The sequence below is a fragment of the Sparus aurata genome, chromosome 9 (genome assembly GCF_900880675.1).
Source record: "Sparus aurata chromosome 9, fSpaAur1.1, whole genome shotgun sequence".
Taxonomy (NCBI): Eukaryota; Metazoa; Chordata; class Actinopteri; order Spariformes; family Sparidae; genus Sparus; species Sparus aurata.
This window is the reverse complement of record NC_044195.1, coordinates 29,816,800-29,836,486: the sequence shown is the minus strand read 5'-3', so window position 1 is coordinate 29,836,486 and position 19,687 is coordinate 29,816,800. Positions and strand designations below refer to the sequence as shown.

General features: G+C 38.5%; 2 protein-coding genes across 6 annotated transcripts in view; one reads left to right on the top strand and one right to left on the bottom strand.

Annotated features, from left to right (window-relative positions):
• The window catches only part of obsl1b (obscurin like cytoskeletal adaptor 1b), a 36,016-nt gene extending 25,849 nt beyond the window's left edge, over nucleotides 1–10,167 (top strand). For all 4 annotated transcript variants that reach the window (XM_030428520.1, XM_030428521.1, XM_030428519.1 and 1 more), the window contains 6 exons: nucleotides 16–169; nucleotides 2,302–2,463; nucleotides 2,609–2,713; nucleotides 2,930–3,196; nucleotides 5,154–5,423; nucleotides 8,195–10,167. In XM_030428520.1, coding sequence (XP_030284380.1) covers nucleotides 16–169; nucleotides 2,302–2,463; nucleotides 2,609–2,713; nucleotides 2,930–3,196; nucleotides 5,154–5,423; nucleotides 8,195–8,205 — 969 coding nt within the window. In that variant the 3' untranslated portion in view covers nucleotides 8,206–10,167. The remainder of the gene's footprint in view (nucleotides 1–15; nucleotides 170–2,301; nucleotides 2,464–2,608; nucleotides 2,714–2,929; nucleotides 3,197–5,153; nucleotides 5,424–8,194) is intronic.
• Nucleotides 9,379–19,687, bottom strand: part of ctdsp1 (CTD (carboxy-terminal domain, RNA polymerase II, polypeptide A) small phosphatase 1) — a 27,613-nt gene continuing 17,304 nt past the window's right edge. Inside the window, exons 3-6 of one of the 2 annotated variants that reach the window (XM_030428523.1) lie at nucleotides 15,980–16,036; nucleotides 14,226–14,318; nucleotides 12,774–12,959; nucleotides 9,379–12,657 (exon numbers count right to left, since the gene is read on the bottom strand). In XM_030428523.1, coding sequence (XP_030284383.1) covers nucleotides 12,529–12,657; nucleotides 12,774–12,959; nucleotides 14,226–14,318; nucleotides 15,980–16,036 — 465 coding nt within the window. In that variant the 3' untranslated portion in view covers nucleotides 9,379–12,528. The remainder of the gene's footprint in view (nucleotides 12,658–12,773; nucleotides 12,960–14,225; nucleotides 14,319–15,979; nucleotides 16,037–19,687) is intronic. The other variant, XM_030428524.1, reaches the window with a different exon arrangement.

Sequence of the window (19,687 nt, the reverse complement as noted above, 5' to 3'; positions counted from 1 at the left end):
TAAAATCATTTTCAGAATGGGGTTGAGGTGAAACCAGGAAAAGACTTGCGCATTTATGCAATGGGAAGGAAACGATTTCTTCAGATCGTGAAGTGTAATGTCAGTGATTCTGGGATTTACACCTGCGACGCTGGAGATGCTACAACATCTTGCACCGTGGAGGTCTATGGTAAAGTTTGCTGTCTAAATACTATAAATTACAAACAAGGGTCTATAGTCTCAGCAGTGTGAAGTTGTGGCTGAAAGAACAGCAAACTGTGTCATGAAAGTGACAGGAGATGCATTATATTATCAGAACTGCATATAAAATAAAAAAATACATGGGTGGGAGTCACTATAAACATGTATTAAAACACTAAAAGTCATAGAGGTATTAGGCTAACTGAGTTAGCTTTCAAAGCTTGTGTGTTTCACTAATTAGACGAAAAAATTACACATTATTTTTAGCTCCTCATCATGGCTCAGAATTTAGACTAATCACCAACAAAATCTATGCACAGTTTTTTCAAAGTAAACTGACTATACTCACAAAACTGGGAAATTAACAACTGAGTGAAAATAGCTAGCAACAAAGTTGTGCTTACATATTCTGCGGGGGAAGCACAACAATATTTAAATGGTATCCAACAGAAAATATCAAAGCAAGGTAATAAAAAGGCAATACAAGGTCTTACCTGATACTTTCACGGCTGAACTCTTAATTATCTTCATTAGCCTTCCTTATAAAGGCTACAGGCTGCAGCACAATTCACAGACAGACTTTATCGCAACAGACTTTTATGTCATAAATTTATTAGTTTTATTTGCTTGTATTCTGTGGGATAGCCCACTGACACACCTCTGCTAACCGTTGTTAGCCTAATGTTATTACTTGCTGTAGTAACCAGCCCTTTCACTCCTATTTAAAACAAAAATGTCCGCTGCAGAAAAACTCCATGACAGAGGGTAAGTGAAGTAATATAAAAAAAGAAGTGAAACACCTTCAGGCAATGGTGGACTACATTTAGCATTCTGGCCATAATGTGAGAGGAGCACAGTCAGAGCTGGGTCACATAACAAGCTAGCTGTTTTAACTCACACTGCTAGGAAGTGAAGTAAGCTAGTTAGCTTAGGAGGCTTACACCAGGAGGGCTAATTTATAAGCAGCAACACTTGCACACATTTAATTTGAATGCTTCTTGAAGAAGAGGATAAAAGCCCTTACCTCTTGTGCCAGACAAGCAAGGCCATCTTTGTTGTCGTTAGCTGCTGTTTGCCACTTCTTTGTTAGCTGCTGAAATTAGCTGCTCTCTTTTAGTCGCTGCTCTTCTGTCAGTTAATCAGAGAACTGACACAAACTCAAAGTCAAAGACAAGATGTGGGCGCCATGTGAAACACCAAGCTATTTCTGAGTAGTGCACTTTTGCGGGTAATCTTTTATTTCCAAACATGTACATTTTCTTTTTCTTTTTTAAGACCATGAACAAACAAACCAATCAAAATGAATAGAGCAATAGAAAACAGTCGATTCTAATTACGTGTCCGAAAAGGAGTGGAAAGAAGTGTGAATTAATCTAATCCCACCCCTCTCCATTAATCTTTAGTTAATAATTCAGTATATGCTTCCATATATTCATATATACATACAAATAGGCTACATATAATTTATAACCAAATATGTCCTGCAAAGTATAAGATTGTAAGGATATATCTTCCAGCATTTATACAAAATATTCTCTTTCTCTTGTAGTGATATTAATGAAGGTTTTAGTAAAATTGGTATAAAGACCCACAAGTTTTACAATTAATACTATCTGTGCACTTTTAATTGTACAAAGTTGACTTTACTCAAAAGAAATCAATTAAATCAGTTGCCTCAAAATCGCCAAGTAAAGTAGTAATATTAAGTTGTAACAGCTTTTCACCCCTTAAAACTTGACTTTAATTGACCTTACTTGGTATTTTTGAGGGAATCGGTTCATCCGTTAAATCACCTCGTCAGATTTGACTGTGTGGCTACATTGGTAACAGTATTTACTATGATATGCATAATTCTGATATGGTATGACACGTGTATTACATTTTGTTTTTAGTAATACAATAGGAGGGAATGCGGCTTGTTGAACCAGAGCCTGGCTCAGAGCAAATGACAGTACAACAATAGAAGTCTTTATTTCCGTGACAGTTAGCTCAGTATTAAAGAACGAAGAAAGGTGATCATATACTGCAGACGTGCCAGTTCTGTTCTACGTTTGCATTTTGAATTATTAATAGGTTGCCGTTGTAACATTAACTATCCTTTGATGTTAATCGTCTCCGCAGAGCGCGAGCTGCTGATACAGCAGGGCCTCGAGGACCTGGACATCCAGGAAGATCAGAACGCGGTGTTTGTCTGTGAGATCTCGGTGGAGGATGTGCCAGGAGAGTGGTACAAAAACGGGGAGAGGATACAACCCACCAGCACCATCAAGATCCGCCAAGAAGGTCAGCTGCAAAAATCACAAACACTTAATTCACACGTTCTGCAAACGTCTGCGGAAGACAGATGTTTAACATGATCTGATGTAATAGAGAGGAGAAAGAAATGATGAGCCTGGATATTATCTTGACATTTTTATTCTTCTTTCAGGGACCAAACACTTTCTTCTTATGTGCAACGTGCGAGCAGAGGACTCCGGAGAGATCAAGTTTGTCGCCAGACATGTTGAATCTGTGGCTTACCTGGAGGTGGAAGGTATACACAATCTATATATGTAACGAACGAAGAACGTATAAAGGCTTTTCTGTTTGTGACACAACTTGTTAAAGGTGTTTCGATTTGTGGAACTTGTTGAACAAAGTGTGGAAACATGCCTGTAAAGTCTTTCATCAAGTCAGAGTTTATTTAATGTCTTCTGTCACCCAGTCAAACTGTAAATCCCTAATCTTAACTGCACTTTGTCCCTTTCAGAGCTTCCTGTCAACATCGTTAAACCCCTGCAGGATAAGACCGCCATCGAGAAGAGCCGTGTGATCCTCGACTGCACCGTGTCCAACCCCAGATGTAGCATCCGCTGGTACAAAGGCGTCAGCGTCGTCCTGCCCTCCGAGCGCTTTGAGATCTGCAGTGAAGGCGGCTATCGCAAACTGATCATCCAGCAGGTGGCGCTAGAAGACGAGGGCACGTACAGTGTGCAGGTTGGAGAGTATTCGTGCTCTGCAAAACTGACAGTGGAGGGTAAGAGAGATCCCGGCTTACAGGCAACCTTTTTTATTTATTTAATTTTTTTTTGCATGTTTCCCACATGTGTAGGTTGAAGTGACAAATAACGGGAAGTTTTCATGATCCACCAACACAGCTTCCTTTCCCGAAGAGTGTTGCGCTCATACCACTTCTTAGGGGAGTGCAACAGAAGGAAGGAGGATCTCATACAAAACCTCATTGCTCCATCTAGTGGCGAAGCAAAGACATTTCTCTGACCCAGGCGTTCTCATAAAGTGTAATCCCATTTTCACATCCCAGTCCTTTCATATTTGTCTTCCTCTTGACACAAACAGCCATAATGTTTTATATAGTTTGTCATCTACAGAGTAACAACAGGCCTTTTTCATAGAACATTTTGACAGGTCACAGAAGGAAATTGAAAGGTCTCAATAATTAATTATAACAATGATCGCTTAGTTCCTTTTAGCTGGCCGACACTGTCATGAATTATTGGGACTGGAGAAATTGCTTATAAATAATACATGCAATAGTACATTTTCCATTGAATGTGAGAATATACATCCATCCCTACTAATAGTACTTTGTTTATTTGATGTGATTGGAGCTAAAAGCTATAACTTTTAATATGTGTCAGCGGCTGATTCCGATGGAACCTGATCCCAATTTGACAACTTGATGGGCAAATATATGAAAATCTATAACAAGTGGTTTGTTTGACCAACCATGGCATGACAACGGCAACTGCTATATAAAAAATGTTTATATGAAATACAAACAAATGTTTCCATACCTCGCCATGTTTTCTCAGATCGGACAGGGATGAAATGATGGCGTCTGTCCTAATGTAGTGGATTCAAAATTAAGAGACGTCTTTCAGATGTAATAAAGTAAATGACGTACGTTTCCAGATAAATTCATACTCAGCTAAAGTACGCATACTCCCTGCGGCTTTACTCTGTACTCTGTCTCCATGAGGGAGACATGTGGACTGGGTTCTCGTTATCAGATAAAGACAAACTTAGACACTCCTTCATTCAAGCCTGTGGATGTCAGGTTGAAGATGTGCATTTAGGAGTTTATTACACTTAAAGGAGTCATCACCCGGAAATCGCAATTTCTCTGGTTAAATCATGCATATTGGTGTTGGACCTCTGTTGAAACTTGCCTGAAAAGCTGGAGTTTGAAAGTGGCTTATTTTTTTCGCTTTGGCTCTTTTTCTGAACAGGAATAGCGCACAGTAGTGCGCGTTCCTAAAGCACGAGATTTTGACTCTGCTCCTGTGGTGACGTTACCACAGGAGGCTACTTGCATAAGCATCGGCTCACAGCCGTCCTCAGCCAGACTTCCAGAGTGAGCACGCCGAATCTGCTTATTTCTCTGTCATTTTCACGCCATACATCGTGACCGCCAGCATTAAAACTCAGGTCTTACATATAAAACACGAGTGTGTAAAGTAAGACGGAAAAAAAAGAATTTACCATTCAGAGACATCCTGCTGTAAACGTGTCTCTTCCACCGTCTCTGCCTCTTCACTCTCCCGTTCGGTTTCCGACTCCGGCTCGTACATAAATGCCTGAATTCCGTAAGGTTCGTCATTTAGTGTGTGCGCCATGACAGGGGGCTGTTTATGTTTTGGAGTCCGTGTGTGCATGCAGGCTCGCCCCCCATTCCGGCTCTGTCCTTCCTGCGGCCAATCAACGCGCGCCTCATTACATATTAATACAATGCACATCCGGACCGGTCAAAACCTCGTGCATAATCTCGCGTTAGAAAGTCGCGGTATGAAAAAGTGTCAGAACAAGCTCTATGTTTGATTTTAAAAAAAAAAATGTTCTAATAAGTTTTAAGAATTGATCCAAAGCGATCCAAGAGGGACTGGATATGTAAAAAACCAGGTGATGACTCCTTTAAGAACATGAAGTGTACTGTAAAGCTAACAGCGTTCTCTCTCCTCTGTGCTCCGACTCAGCCCAGTCTCTGTTAATGGTCAGAGAGCTGAAGGATGTGGAAGTGATGGCCCCCGACAACGCCTGCTTTGAATGTGAGGTCTCGGCCCCTGTCGCCAAAGCTCCCGTGTGGAGTCTGAACGGGGAGCCTCTGCAGTCCAGCTCTCAGGTGCGACTTGAGAAGATGGGCACGGTCCACCGCCTGACCCTCCTACAGACCTCCCCGGACATGAGTGGAGAGGTGGAGTTCACCTCGGGGAAGGCAACGAGCACGGCCCAGCTGCGGGTTCTGAGTAAGTGGAAGGAGCTGCTGTTGTATCTGAGCTTTTATGTATTTACATTTTAACTGTACTTAAACTGTCAGTAGAAGTCATGGGTATGGATTTATGGATTTAAGGATTTATCTACCTACATGTAAGATTCATATAAGCCTGCAGGGATGAATTATATCTGAAGCGCACCTGTAGGGCAGAAAAATCACACTCCTTACTGCCATCTAGCTGACAAACTGGTGAAGCATTACATGTGTAGCCTGGTGGTGCAATGCAAAACATTAACCACTAGATGGAAGTAATAACAAAGTCATGGTTTTGTCCCACGCATACTGAATGTCATAGAAAATCTAATTCAGTGATTATATTGTATAGACTGAGATCGGTGGTGAAAAGTACTCAAATCTTTAAATTAAGTTAAAGTTACAGTACCACAGTGTACAAATACTCTGTAACATTTACAGTTTTACTTGAATGAAGAGTCCAAAAGTACGAGAATCAATACATACTTGAAGCACAAAAAGTAAAAGTACTTAACATGCACAGTGACATATTTATCATGATTATTGAAGTATTAATATGTGAATTACTCTAATGTTAGCACTGCTAAAGGTGGGGCTTTCTTTACCTTGTGAATTTTCCCACAGACTCAAAATGTTTTTATTATATCTTAAACTGTAACATCATCATCATCATTTATTGTTGATCATATGTTGTGTTATTATCCTGAATCTGCAAAGAAACAAGAAACTAAAGGTCTAGGAGCCATTTCTGTTTATTGCTGGCATGTTATTGTGATTAGACACATTGTGCAGTATAATTTTGGACACTTGATGGCATTCATTGGATGCACAGAGTTGTACAGAGGGTGCATGAGAGACAGGAAGGGGCAACACAGGTGTAAGGAAGAAGAAACAGCTCTCAACTACATGTAACGGCAACTGGAAAATGGATACATACATTTTTGACAATCTGCTATTACAAAATGTATCTAATTAATGAAAAAGCATAAAGTACAAGATGGAAATGGAAGTATCTCAAAATTGTCTTAAAGTATTTGGCTACTTATAATTTCCGACCATTTACATTTCTGCAGGCCGAGCGTCGGTCGTTCGGCTTCTCCTCGCCCTATAAAACCACACCAAATGAATTCACTACCTGGGCCAGATGATTGAACATAATACTGTTTAGTTGAAAGCCAACATAATAAAACTAAAATTAGTTTACTCTCCTACACGTCTGAAATAGCTCAAGATGGTTCCGTCGGTTTTGAGCTCTCTGCTGCTTGACCTGCGTGCTCGCAGATCGAGTCGGACCATAAACACTTTATATCATTTGAAGAATGCTGCGCTCCAGCAGCCAAAGCATCTACTGTATTTATGACTGTGTGCTACATGGACAGTGCCCAGTCATGTAACCTACTTTAACACGCCATCTTGGTAGTTCAGAATCAGACTGAAGGATTTAGGAGTTTTTGTATACTTCTAATTCAAAAACCTCCCTTTAGTTGATTTGTTTGCTATATAAAAAACGGCATTATTCCATTATTGCCACTACTTGTGACGTTTCTTTAATCACACAGCGTTTTTAAGCTAGAATGATGTGCTTACACCGGGGAGATGATGACCTTTTGATTCAGCTTCAGGTGTTTGGTTTAATCAGAAATCGATTTCAGGATTGTCAAAAGATTCCAGAGGTTGGAGGAATCCAAAAGTCAACATCTGCAGCAGGTTTTTTTTAGGGTTTTCAATTAGGCTTAAACCAGCAGCTCTCAACAGAAAGGTTGGGAAGAGGTCTCGAGAGAAATCTGTGTGGTCACAACATGATTAAAGGAAGAGAGAATGAAAAACAGGTTCTTCTTGTTGTATAAAATTAAAACTTTTTTCTGACTTTCTTTCAGTTTCTAGTCTTTTTCTGGTCAGCTGCTGGATATTTTCAGCTCTTTAAGGCCTTTAAAAATCCTTCAAATAAAACAATCTGCGAAGAAGAGATGAAATGTAGCTATGTACATGTACAATGTAGTATTGCACTTGTATTTTAATTTCCATTTTCTACTTCCACTCAACCACATGATGGAGGCATATACTGTACTTTTTACGCCACTACACGTATGTGATAACTTTAGTTACTAGTTACTTTGCAGATTGACTCAGAGCCGAAGCAGCGCATCTAAAAATGTTGTCTGCAATTAGAAAAAACTAAACAAAACAATGATTCTGATAAACTGAAAATACTAAATATCTGATCTGACAATTGACTAGGCCAGTTATGAGTTGACACATACTATAGAGTGTATAAATACATGTTCATATATGTATAATTTTTACCTGTCACTTTTTCAAATTTAATATCAGCTACTTTCTGACTTTTAGTCAAGTTCTATTTGTATGGGAGACTTTTCCCTTAAATAATACCTTAATACGATAGCTGTACTTTCTCTTAAGTAAGACTTTTGTGTAACTTTTACGACAGAAAATCCTTCTGTGGTCGGACTGTTCACAGCTACTGTCCATTCTGCTGAGAGGTCTTAAGTGACACCGATTTATTTTTAGAAGTCAGCGCTAAAAAGGTTTGGCTTTGATTTTAGGAGCTCAGTTTTCAGTGAACAATCCTTGAAGTTATTAGCTGCAGATTTTTAATTAATAAAATGTTAATATGTTAAGTAAAACCTGACAAAGGTCGAATGGACAGGTTGCAGCAGACAGGTGGACATTTTGACAGAATAAGGCCGAACCGGCTGACCGACGCTCTCCGGACCTCCGTCTGACTCTTTCTCCTCTCATGTTTCACAGGTGATCCGTGAGTGACATCATCCGCCTGTCATCGCCCGCCTAATTGACAGTGACTGATTATTACTTTGATGCTTTTAAGTTGTAACACTGAGGTTGCTTATATATTTACAAACAGTATGTCTATAAAAAAAAAAGGTTTAAACAGGGTTGTGATGGATTTTTCTTTCAGTAACTTGCATTTAAGGATTCACATTTGTTGTTCATATTTGAAATGTGTCATAGTCAAGAGTGTGAAGAAATGGTTCCTTTATCATAATACAAATTGCAGTTTGGATGTAAATAATGTTTTGTGTGTAAGTGATCTGACTGTCTGACTTGACGTGTAAGCCGAAAGTGTACTTGTGACAATAAATATCTGATTTCAATACTGTAAAGATAAACTGATTGAAATATGGTTTGATTCATGAAACAAGTGAAGTGCAAGTTCAGTTTTACGTACAGTATTTGAATGCACCCCAGCCACGATGCATGTAAAGAGACATTTGATTTCATCTATCAATATGTAAGGGTAAAATCTACAAACTCATAATTAAATCTGGACTGTATGATTGTCAGACCTGATCTTGTCGTTTAAAGAAACCCATAAAAAAACAACAACAAAAGAACGAACAAATGAAAGATTGAGGAAAAACAAATTTCCTTTTATCTTTAAAAATGTGTTTATTTTTTTGGTTTGTTTTTGTTTTTACCGAAATTGACAGAATTTCCTGAAACTCCTGAATTTTTCCTGATTATTTTTCCTGAATTAAGAAAAATGGAGGAAATTCACCATAATAATTTAGGAGATTTTCTTCTTTTATCTTTTATTCCTTCAAAAAAATTAGAAAATATGTTTTTTTTCCTCCCAGGTGAATTTTTGTTTCATAATGTGAAAAAAAACAAGAAAAAAAAGATGTTTTTTATTTTATTAATGATTATTTGTCCTGGTTATTCTTCCTGAATTAAGAAAATAATGGGGAAAAAAATCTCCAAAATAATTCAGGAGATTTTCTTTTTTCCTTCAGGGAAATATATTCTTCAGATTTTTTTTTTCCAGGGGAAAAAAAATGTCTGGATTTAGTTTTTGTCCAGGGAGAATCTTTCTTTCATTTTATGAAAAAAGCATTTCTTTAGATTTTTTTTTCCACTTCTTTTTTAAAAGTTTAAAAATAATTTTGGTGATTTTTTTCCCCCATTTTTTTTTAATTCAGGAAAACGTATTAGGAAGAATTCACGAGTATCAGAAAATTCTGTAAATTTAGGTAAAAACAAAAAGAAACAAAAAATTCAAGGAATTTGTTTTTCCTCAATTTTTGTTTTCTTTGCCGACTTGGTTTCACACTTGAAAAAAATAATTATCCTGAAACCGATGTGAAAGATTATGCGAGCAAATCTTTGTTTTCACCTGTTCTCCAGTCACGAACACAACAGAAACAAATGGATCACCAGAAAAGAAAAATAATTCCCTCACTTGCTCCTCAGGGCTTCTGTAACAGCCACGTGGTCATTTCAAACTTGTATTTATCTTCAGGCTGTAGACAGGATCATCTAAACAACAGCTGTTAATTACTTACATCTAAAAATTCATGTCTATTTTCACCATTTTATATTGTATAGACATTTTTTAATGTTTTCACAGAAAACCTGAAGTTCTAGTTTGAATGACGAGAGTTCTGTCTTGTAGAAAAGGGGCTTGTAATGTAAATACATTGGGCCAAAAATCCAGTAATCTAGGAAAGAAATACGTTACGTAAAATTACTTGATCACCTTGATTGATAATCAGGGCATGTTTGTGTTGAGTGGATACTGTGTTTGAACTTAACGGAGAACGATAGTTGTTTTCATATGAAATCTGTTCATTATTCCATTTTTCCTTTGTTTCCACCTCTGCCATGTCGTGTTGAGTACGTTAAGTATGTTTTAAAAAAAAAAAGTTCTGTAGTGACATATGACCTGTTTCAATAAAACATGCTTTATTGATGCAAGGTAAAAATATCTCTGGTTGTCTTCTTTTTTTTCCAATCTTAACATTTAAACAGCAGCAATTTTAAAAACTTGAAAACTAAACTTGAACCAGTTTCTTAACTTGAGTCACAATGTTAATAATACTCTTGTTTGCATACAGTAAAAAAAAGTTAAATCATTATTCAAAGACAGGTTATGGTTTTTCACATATTGTCATAGTGTCTTTTCTTTAAAATCTTAAACCAATGTAGATACTCACACTGACGCAATCACACTGAAACACACACACACACATTCAAATATACACAATCGCTCCAGACTGAGGCAACATCAAATCAGGGCTCGAACACACATACACACACGCTTCCCCTCGTGAAACTGAATATACAGAACGATACGGCAGCACACTCGACTGCATCAATGTCTTACACGAAACATCTCGGATTCAAGTTTACCGATAGGAGGCATCGAAGTGTGCTTTCAAAACGAAACGTCAAACATATTTTAAGTTGCCTTAGCGGGTTACAGTCTTACATAAAAACAGTATTGCATCATTGACGAGCTGCACGCTGTGGCGGCCAGTATGACTAAAATCTCACATGGTAAAATAACATTAAAACCAATTCAAAACGATTGCCTAAAATCCTGATATACTCTATGTACAAACATAATCTCACCATTTCTGCAGTGGTGTGAAAGGTCCGGTGTGTGTGCGCGCTCATCTGTTTTCTTAATGTTGAGCAAGGACCGTCCAACATACATCATTTTATGTGTTATAATTAAGGGTGTCACAAGTCTCCAAATCCATGATTTTGTTTGGGAATCAATCCAGTGGATCTCTGCAATGGCTGCAACAGTGACCATCTAAGAAGTGCTAGTTTGAGATTGTTTCAATCTCACTGTGTCCAACAACAACAGGGAAACAATTCCTATAAAGGTAGGAATAGATCTTGAGACGGGGTGGGTTGTAACTAGATTGTCATTATCAGTCTTATAGTCAGCCATAACTCTGGAAATACATTATTGCTGGTTATTCCTCGAGGTCAATTCTTCTCCCCAACTCTGAATCATGTTTCCATCATCGTCTTCCTGCTACAACCTAACTCTTGCAACCAAAACAAGTAAATCTAGGGCCCAGGTTTCAAAATACTGGAGTTTGCCTTTGGCCATTTGTAAAGATCAACAGATCATTGACTTCATGCCCTGACAATTGTCATTTCCACGTTCACTTTCTTCTTTAAAAAGTGTGATATAACCACCTTTTTCTTAGGGGAGTAACGAATCATCGAATCATATACGACTGTTATTTAAATACTCCAATCAACTGGGTTAGTGTTCAACACAAAAACAAAAGTACAAGTCACTAGATGGCAGAAGGATTCTCTACAACCACGGCTGGAGTTTCCTCAACTGCAGAAAGCCACCGGAGGACATATGACAATTGCGTGCCACATGAAATGTAAGTAGGCAAAGGAGGAGGAAAAGTAATACAGAGAGAAATAGCCTTTCTTGTTTTTGATTTCCATATCTGATGCTCATTTTGCCTGATTTTCAGGATTTTAAGGATTGAACTTGTAACACCCCTAATTAGTCTAGGTTGGTTCCTTGTGCATAAGATAACATAAAAAAGGGTTATTACAGATTACAGGTATAGATTCCAGTAATATTTGTGATGAAACCTTCTCAATCATCTGTAATGTAGTGAATAAAGACTGCAAACAATGGCAACTGACTGCTGGATAGAGTTGTTTTTGAAGCCAAACTCCTTCCACATTGCAAAGACAAACAGTAAGTGCACAGTATTTGGAACACATAAAAAATATGTTTTTTTTGTAGTGAAATGTGTCACATTGTGTTTTAATTATTAAACTAATAAACCAAAATTCTCTAAAGTTAATGATTGTCTTTTTACTACAAACACATTTGGCCATTTTAGGCAACATAGAAAGTAAGTTAATGGGATTTAGAGGACAGTCATCAATGAGTTGTTATAATGTGTGAGAGCTTTAAATACTATTACGAATGCTATGCTGCACTGACATGAAATGATTGATGTGGTTCGTTTGTAAAATGGCACGGAACAACTGTTCACACGATCTAGGTTTACAGCACACTTACAAAGGTCACTGCTGTCACATAACGACAACAACAACACACTAGCTGCACTGCAAAAGATATCTACAACAGTCATTAAATCTCATATTCAGTCTTTATCGAGTGGATTTCTTTTTTATGCGACAAGCCGTAAGAATACGAGACTTAATGACAGGCATTTTTTGCAGTGTGGTCCTTGTGGTTGGAAGCAGCGTGGAGCTTGCGGCCCACCAGCCTCCGTGGCCCCGTGACGACAGCTGCTGGTGATTAGTTCCCTCCTAATATCCTGCCTCTGTTAACTAGAAGTCCTCTGCTGCGTGAGAAAATCATAGATGTCATCTGATTTGCTTAGTCTCTCAAAGAAGGGAATAAGATCGAGGAGCTCGGTGTCTGACATGTCATCAAACCAGGACGCTACAGGAACCTGGAGGTTTGGAGCAGAAAGATACAGTGGATTTAAAAAGATTTAGTGAACAAAAGACGACTTTGTAAAGTGTCTTTTAATCAAATGTGTTGTAGGGAGAAATAAAGAGAGCATACTGCGTTGTCGGGATGGAAGATGTAGGAAGCCGGGGAGTTGTCGATGATGATGACCTTGTTCAGGTCTCTTCCTAAGCGGCTCAGGTCTTTTACGTAGTTCCCTTTGTGAAAGACACACGACTCCCGGAAGAGGCGGCTCCTGAAGGCGCCCCATTTGTCCAACAGGTCCGACACAGGGTCTGCGTACTATTGTAGCAGGAAAAATCCAGAGGCAAACGTTAAAAATTTCTGAGCTCCATATACATGGTATTTTATTGATATAGAAAATGATGTATTGGTGTGTTAGTTTAAACAGTTTTCTTTTACATAACTATGAGAAATTCAGAAAATTTTAGATAAATAAAAATTCAGATTGTGCATGAGGGACAAAAAAAAACCTCACAAATATTTTATACATACAAGGAACAAAACTGAACAAAATTGCAGAAAATATGCAACAATTTGTGGATTTATGGGGCTGCAAACACATTACTGACATATTACTGCAAGTAAAAAGTTGAGCAATTAGTTCCCCATTCACACCAACATTAATATATATTTATAATCAAGTTTTTGTACAACTAAAAAATGTAACTCCAATTTCAAATTGCTTTTAGCTCCGTTTTTGGTCTCCACCACCAATTTTCAAGGGAAATGGTCAACAAGAAGCACTAGCTAGTTGCGAACTTTGTCTGTTGTTTGATGCTCATGTGCATTGAATTGTTTAGTTTATTCACTAAAACAAGTGACTGGTGCACCTGAAAATGGTGCACGATGAGAGCAAAACCAAGTCATGTTTGAAGGTCATGAAGCCAAAAGAGTCAGAAGAAAAATGCTAAAATGCTCTCAATGGTTTATCATGAAACTCTAGCCAAGTTATATATTATACATTAGTCTGCATGTCATGGTACTTAAAAGGCTGTTTTGTGAATTATCTTTAGCTGGTAGCATATGATTTTTAATATTAAGTCTTTTAAAAATTTACATTATGGTCTACGCAGAACATCAAACCTAACCCAACCTGCATCAAATTTCAACGCAGAGTTTAAGCACTGACATATGTGTCAACCTTAGACAAGTGATGTCTGCAACATTTAATCTAGGACATTTTCACAAGACCGGCATCTGATTTCAGACGATGTATGCTAAAATATACCGATGATACTGTCATGTGCTGCAGCTGTATGAGTGAGTCACTGAGTTATGAGTGACCAAATGCTTCACAACATTAAGACTGAGGTTGACACAGTTTGGAGCAAATGTTAGAGGTTAAAATGTCTGACAGGTATCATAAATATATATTTATGCGTGAGTGCGTATGTGGAATGTGACACAGGGCAGCTTCCAGTAAGCATAATGTTTTGAAACAACAGGTGTCACTTGACACTTCAGGTCAGCTTGTGTCCTGCCGGCCTGCTAGAATTAGGCCAATTCCAGCCATAAAATACACAGAATGAGCAGCAGCAGTCTGACCTTGGATAAGCTGGCGGTGAACAAAACACACTCGAACAATTCTCCCATCCTCTTGAGGAATTCGTCAACGTGGGGCCTCTTTAACACATACACCTGGGAGGAGACACAAAAAGCAAACAAGTATGAAATCCACAGTCGTTATTAGGAATATGTTCAGGAACACAAACTAGTCATGGTTATGTATAAATAAAGGTAGTGGTAATACTACTCCTGACCCATGTGTCCAGAAAATTCTGAGGACATGGAGGATATCTACCCTTACAAAGTTAGGTTTTTATATAATTCATATAATAGTCACCAAACATGACATATCTGTCGTTGTCAAGATGCCATATTGGATGAAAAGTGAGTACATTTCATGGTGTTACCCAGCGTCCAAACTGATTTTCTCTACCATTAAAAGGTACAATATGTAAGAACTGGCCAACTGCTAACTGTTTCTGCTGTTAGCTGGTTAGCTCAGTTAGCTGTGCAGCTTAGCTGACTGCCTGGACTGGGAGCTCAGGGCACCAGGGAATTGTTGGTGTTTTGGTAACACTGCTAATGCAGGAGCTTTTCAACCACCGGGAAGAGGAGGTTTCAGGCGCGGCGGTTGTGGGGGAACCAGCAGGGAATTCTGCCAGGAAGTGTTGCTAGAATGAGCAGAAGTCTGGTGATCAGGCAACAGGACCAGGCTCAGCAGCCTCCCCAGCCAGACTGGGACCAAGTTTGACAGGGAGGCCAGTTTGAGAGGGAAAAGTACAGAGCTCCATGGGCACTCTGACTCTGGGACGGCAATCAGTGTAGAGGCCTGGACGAGGGTGACAGTGAGGTCAGCCTCGAGGTGCCAGGAGCCAAACCCGGCAGAAAACCACCTTGGTGTTGTTGGACAGACTGAACACTACAGTAGCTCACTATACAAAGTACTATTATGAGGAAAGACGGGCTGGGGCTAGCTGATTAGCATGCTAACTTCAGTGGAACAGTTATGTCTTCATTCTGTTCTTTTATGAATGTTTTAAAGTAAATTTCTTACATAATGCACCTTTTACATTTTCTTTTATATGCTGATGATTCCATGTTGCGATAAAGATGTCAAATACCGCAGGAAAGGAAAAGAAAACAACCCAACAGGTCTTTATATCTACTTGCACTAAGATGCTGGCGGCCTTGTTTCTGAACCAAGTCATCCCGAATAGGCCTTCCCCACTTTAATAAGCCTATCCTGGATTACTTGAAACAGACCCAGGCCCTTTGGACAACAAAGATCCTCTGTCTTCTGGGAGGCCCAGCACAACACACTGCAGTTACCATTAAACACCTGCAGGGAATAGTCACTGCCGTTCCCCTGCACCAATAAGCGCGGCATACATAATATGCGCCGCAGTGTGAGATTGATGGCCTGTGATTTCTGAGAAGCCTGCCAGGGTTTCCTCATTTCATCAGGCCATGGAAATAGCCACCTGCTGCTTGGAGCCGTCAACAGAGCGGGCCACAGCACTGTCAAGTGTCTGCAGTGGTGTCATGGAGGGTTTTTATTTTATCTTACTCTTTTAATTTTGTATTTGGGAGTTGATTTTCAGTTCATGAAGCATCTTATTGTATAGGTCAGATGGGGATATGGTCAGTTACACAAATCTTTGGGGGTTGTAGCAGGAAGTCCAGCAAGTTTGTAAAAACTTTCATGATGGCTTTATGCTTTTACATTGTGGCGATGTGATTGACGCAACATAAGAAGGCAACAAACAGTTACTTAAGCATATATAAGTGCCTACCTGGTGAACTGTTCCATCAATCTCCACTGGAATGATAAAATCAGCATTGTTCACTGGCTGTTAAAAAGAAAAAGAAAACAGAAGAAGAAATGTTAAACACACAACAAGACTCACTGAAAAGACTCATAGAGCCGAGTGTGGTAGCAACAAATCTGCAGTGGAGGTGTGTCAAATAGACACCAAGACGCCACCTCACTTTTTAAATAACACAACACTGTAAATAATACGACTCTTGTGACTTCCATAATTGAAATGCAGGCACTACAGAAAGTGACAAGGCTCGTAAAGTCATCTGATTTATTTAAGCCAAGTCTCACACCTGAAATTGTATTCTCAAATGTTAGTATCACACCATGTGTGTTCTATATAAGGAATAACACCCTGGCCTAAATTGTTACACTATGAGGTAATGCAAGCAAGACATAACGAGTTTAACATCAATCTTAACCAGAAAGTTTAGAATTGATGCAGAGTCATTTTCCCAAATGCGGCAGGCTTGTTGCGTTCAGTCCTGCACCGAATGGTTCAAATGTTTTGTACTTGAATAACAAATTAATGGGAATAGATTAATAGTTTCTTCTGTTCTTTTGTCATACGCCAAAATCTCCGTGCCAAAAAAAGCTTGACGTCACGTCTGTTTCAGTTCTGGTTTAATTTGCCAAGTAAAGGTGTCTTTGCTCCTTTCCCTCTCTAACTACGCTGATACTGCTTTAAATTACGTATCTGTTAGTCATTTGAATTAGTTTATCAGATATTTGTATGACTTATATTTACACACAGCATCAATTCGCAATCTGGATCAGGTCATGTTATCTGGTTATGAAAAAACGCATATCGATGCTACATGTAAATGCACTTTTCTCAGAATAAGATCAGATCTGCCTGACATTGCAGATTGTGGTTTTTATTCCTACATGATGCCACTGAAGAGCACAATTTAAATATAAATGCGTTTAGGATTATTTCTACACACAAACTTACACACTGTTTAAAGCCCTGCACTGTATGATTAACATGTATTTGTGGTTGTAATTCTGTGATTGACATGTTTGGTCTATTTGTAATGGAGGGTGGTATTGATAATGTCACCAGCTTCATACGGCATCTTGATGAATGGAGAATTTCCTTCCTGAACCAAATAAAATCAATAATCCAAAAGAAGGTGACTGGGCGTCCGATAATAAAAAAGAACTACTAGGCTTGTCTGCTACAGGAACAGGCATTTAGAATAAGCTGAGATGTCTTCAGGCTAATTCAAAAGAACACTGTGCAGCAGCTTTACTCCTTTTTAGGTGCATTTGTTTAATTTAATCAACTTTGGATTTCTTTCCCCATTAAAACACGTCTAGTGGGACAAACAAACACCCATGCAAATTATGAAGAGTCACACAGCACTCCGCTGCCTTTCACATGTAGGCGTCTCCAAAGCTACCTAACTCTATTTTTAGTATGTATGTCAAAGTAATAATGAGTTTTATTATCTAGTTTTATTATCCAACGCAGTTCACAGAGTCTGACCCTGTTTACACATAGCTGGTGGCGATATCCAGTGTCATCCTTCAGGACAGACTGTGACCTGAGAAGGACTAAGACACCAGATGGCATTCATTACGTAATCTGTCGTGACACGGGAGCCGGGGACTTGTGGCATTGATTACTTTGTTCACAGAATGCTACCTTAAAAGGTATCAAACTGATCAAAAGGGGGCCAGTTATTTGTGGGAACAATGTAAAAGTCAACATGTTGTCTGAAATCTGTACTTCCAAGTACATTGACACTGTTTGATTCACACTGTTCTGAAGTTGATGCTGTGCAGAGATTCTTTTTTGGAAAAGGTGTTTGCTTCTCATTCCTGGAAATCAGACTGTTATAAAGTTTTTTACATCTCACTTTAAATCGCAGGACTGTGAAACTAGAGCACCCATAAAGTGTTTAAAGTAGGCTATAGGCGGCACATGAGCTCGGTCCTGTAAGATAAAAATAAGTCATGTGCCTCGTAAAAATATACTAAAATGATGTCGTGCAAATCCTGTTGCTATTCTGCGATGCCTGCTTTAGCGTGGCAAGTAAAATGTTTGCTTTGACACCCAATATCAGTTAATGTCTTGGCCAATTTTGAATATTTGCAGAAACGACATTTAGTTATTAAAAGCAAAAGTATAATTTTGAAAAAAAAGGTCATAAAAGCCAATAATCTATATCAAAGAAGTTTATATAGAAACTTATTTAGACGAACAAAAGTATGATGTCTTTTTTTAATAAACACTTGGACTACAGAGAGTGACCACCTTCAAATTAAACTCAACATTTAGTTACCCAGCATGCTTTAGTGTACAGTTTATTCATTCAGATAGTATTTCACCTTAATACAGTGAAGCTTAATGGCATTTTATTGGCACTCAGACTGCCAGCAGATTAGATCAGCAGGACAGTAATGCCCTCAGAATGTCAATGTTACCCACTAAGACTTTGTTGTGTATTGTTAAACTGAGAACTATTATTTACTCTGATGAGCTCATTAACATCTCGATGCAAAAATGTATTTTGAGTATACCTGGGATGGTGGTGAAGGTGTAAACTCAACCTGACCACCTTTTTGGCTCATTGAGCTCCATTGTGCTGCAGTGATTACAGACGTGTTTCTCTAAACATAAACCTCTTAATACCTCAGTAAATGTAAGTGTACAATACAGTTATTCTCTTTTTTGGTAGGATACAGTTGTAACCAGTCAGCTTAGTTTAGAACAAACACTGAAAACAGGGAAACGGCTTGCCTGAAGTTGTTTTTGATTATTTCTTTGAATTTCCATTTTTCCAGTAACTTGAAAATGCCATAAAACTGTGAGACGTACAATTATCACAAAGGCAGAGTTTTTCCAGTCATTGCAATCAAAAAAAAAATGTTGTCAACATGGCTGAAAAGCTCATTTTTCCCCATTTGTATTCCACACCCCACCGATGTTCACAGAACAGTTTGTTCTTTATGAAAAAGGACATGAAAAAAATATGTTTTTTGTTTGTGATGCAATAAAATTAATTGTTTCTTAACAAAATGTAGGATTACATGATTCCAAGATGTTTCAGCACCATTTTAAGAGTTTTAAGCAACTTTTAATGATTATCAGGATAAAATCATGAATGACAATGATTATGATCAGGACACAGTGAACGTCTGTGATCATCCCATGCTTACTCTTTACATAAAACATATTGTATTAAAGTACAAGTTTTGGTTCTACGGGGGGATTATGTTATAAATCACTTCTTTTTTTGGGAGCACTAACTTCCTGGAGGCTCTGTTGGTCGTCTCATAACCTGCCGGTTACGCTCCAGGAAGTTACGGCTCTTGTCCAAGAAGTAAGCATCATGTGCCATTTTGTCACACCCAACTGGCACAAACCAGCACTGTGCCGGTATTAAACTAGGTCAGCTCTATAAAAACATAAAACAGATTATGATCTGTATTTATCACAAGAAATCACACTGTTCCTGGAAGAAAAACATTTCACATGTGGGATGTAATGTTGTTAAATCATGGGGGGAAACCTTCAGACCTTATTTTGACAACATGACACTCCCACACCCATAGAGATCCAGCACCGGGACACCCGGATGATGGGATACATTCTTTCCCCTGATATCTGAATTTGGATATCTGCTGATACCGATACTGATAACTAGACCAGCGTTAATGGGTCTTCAATATC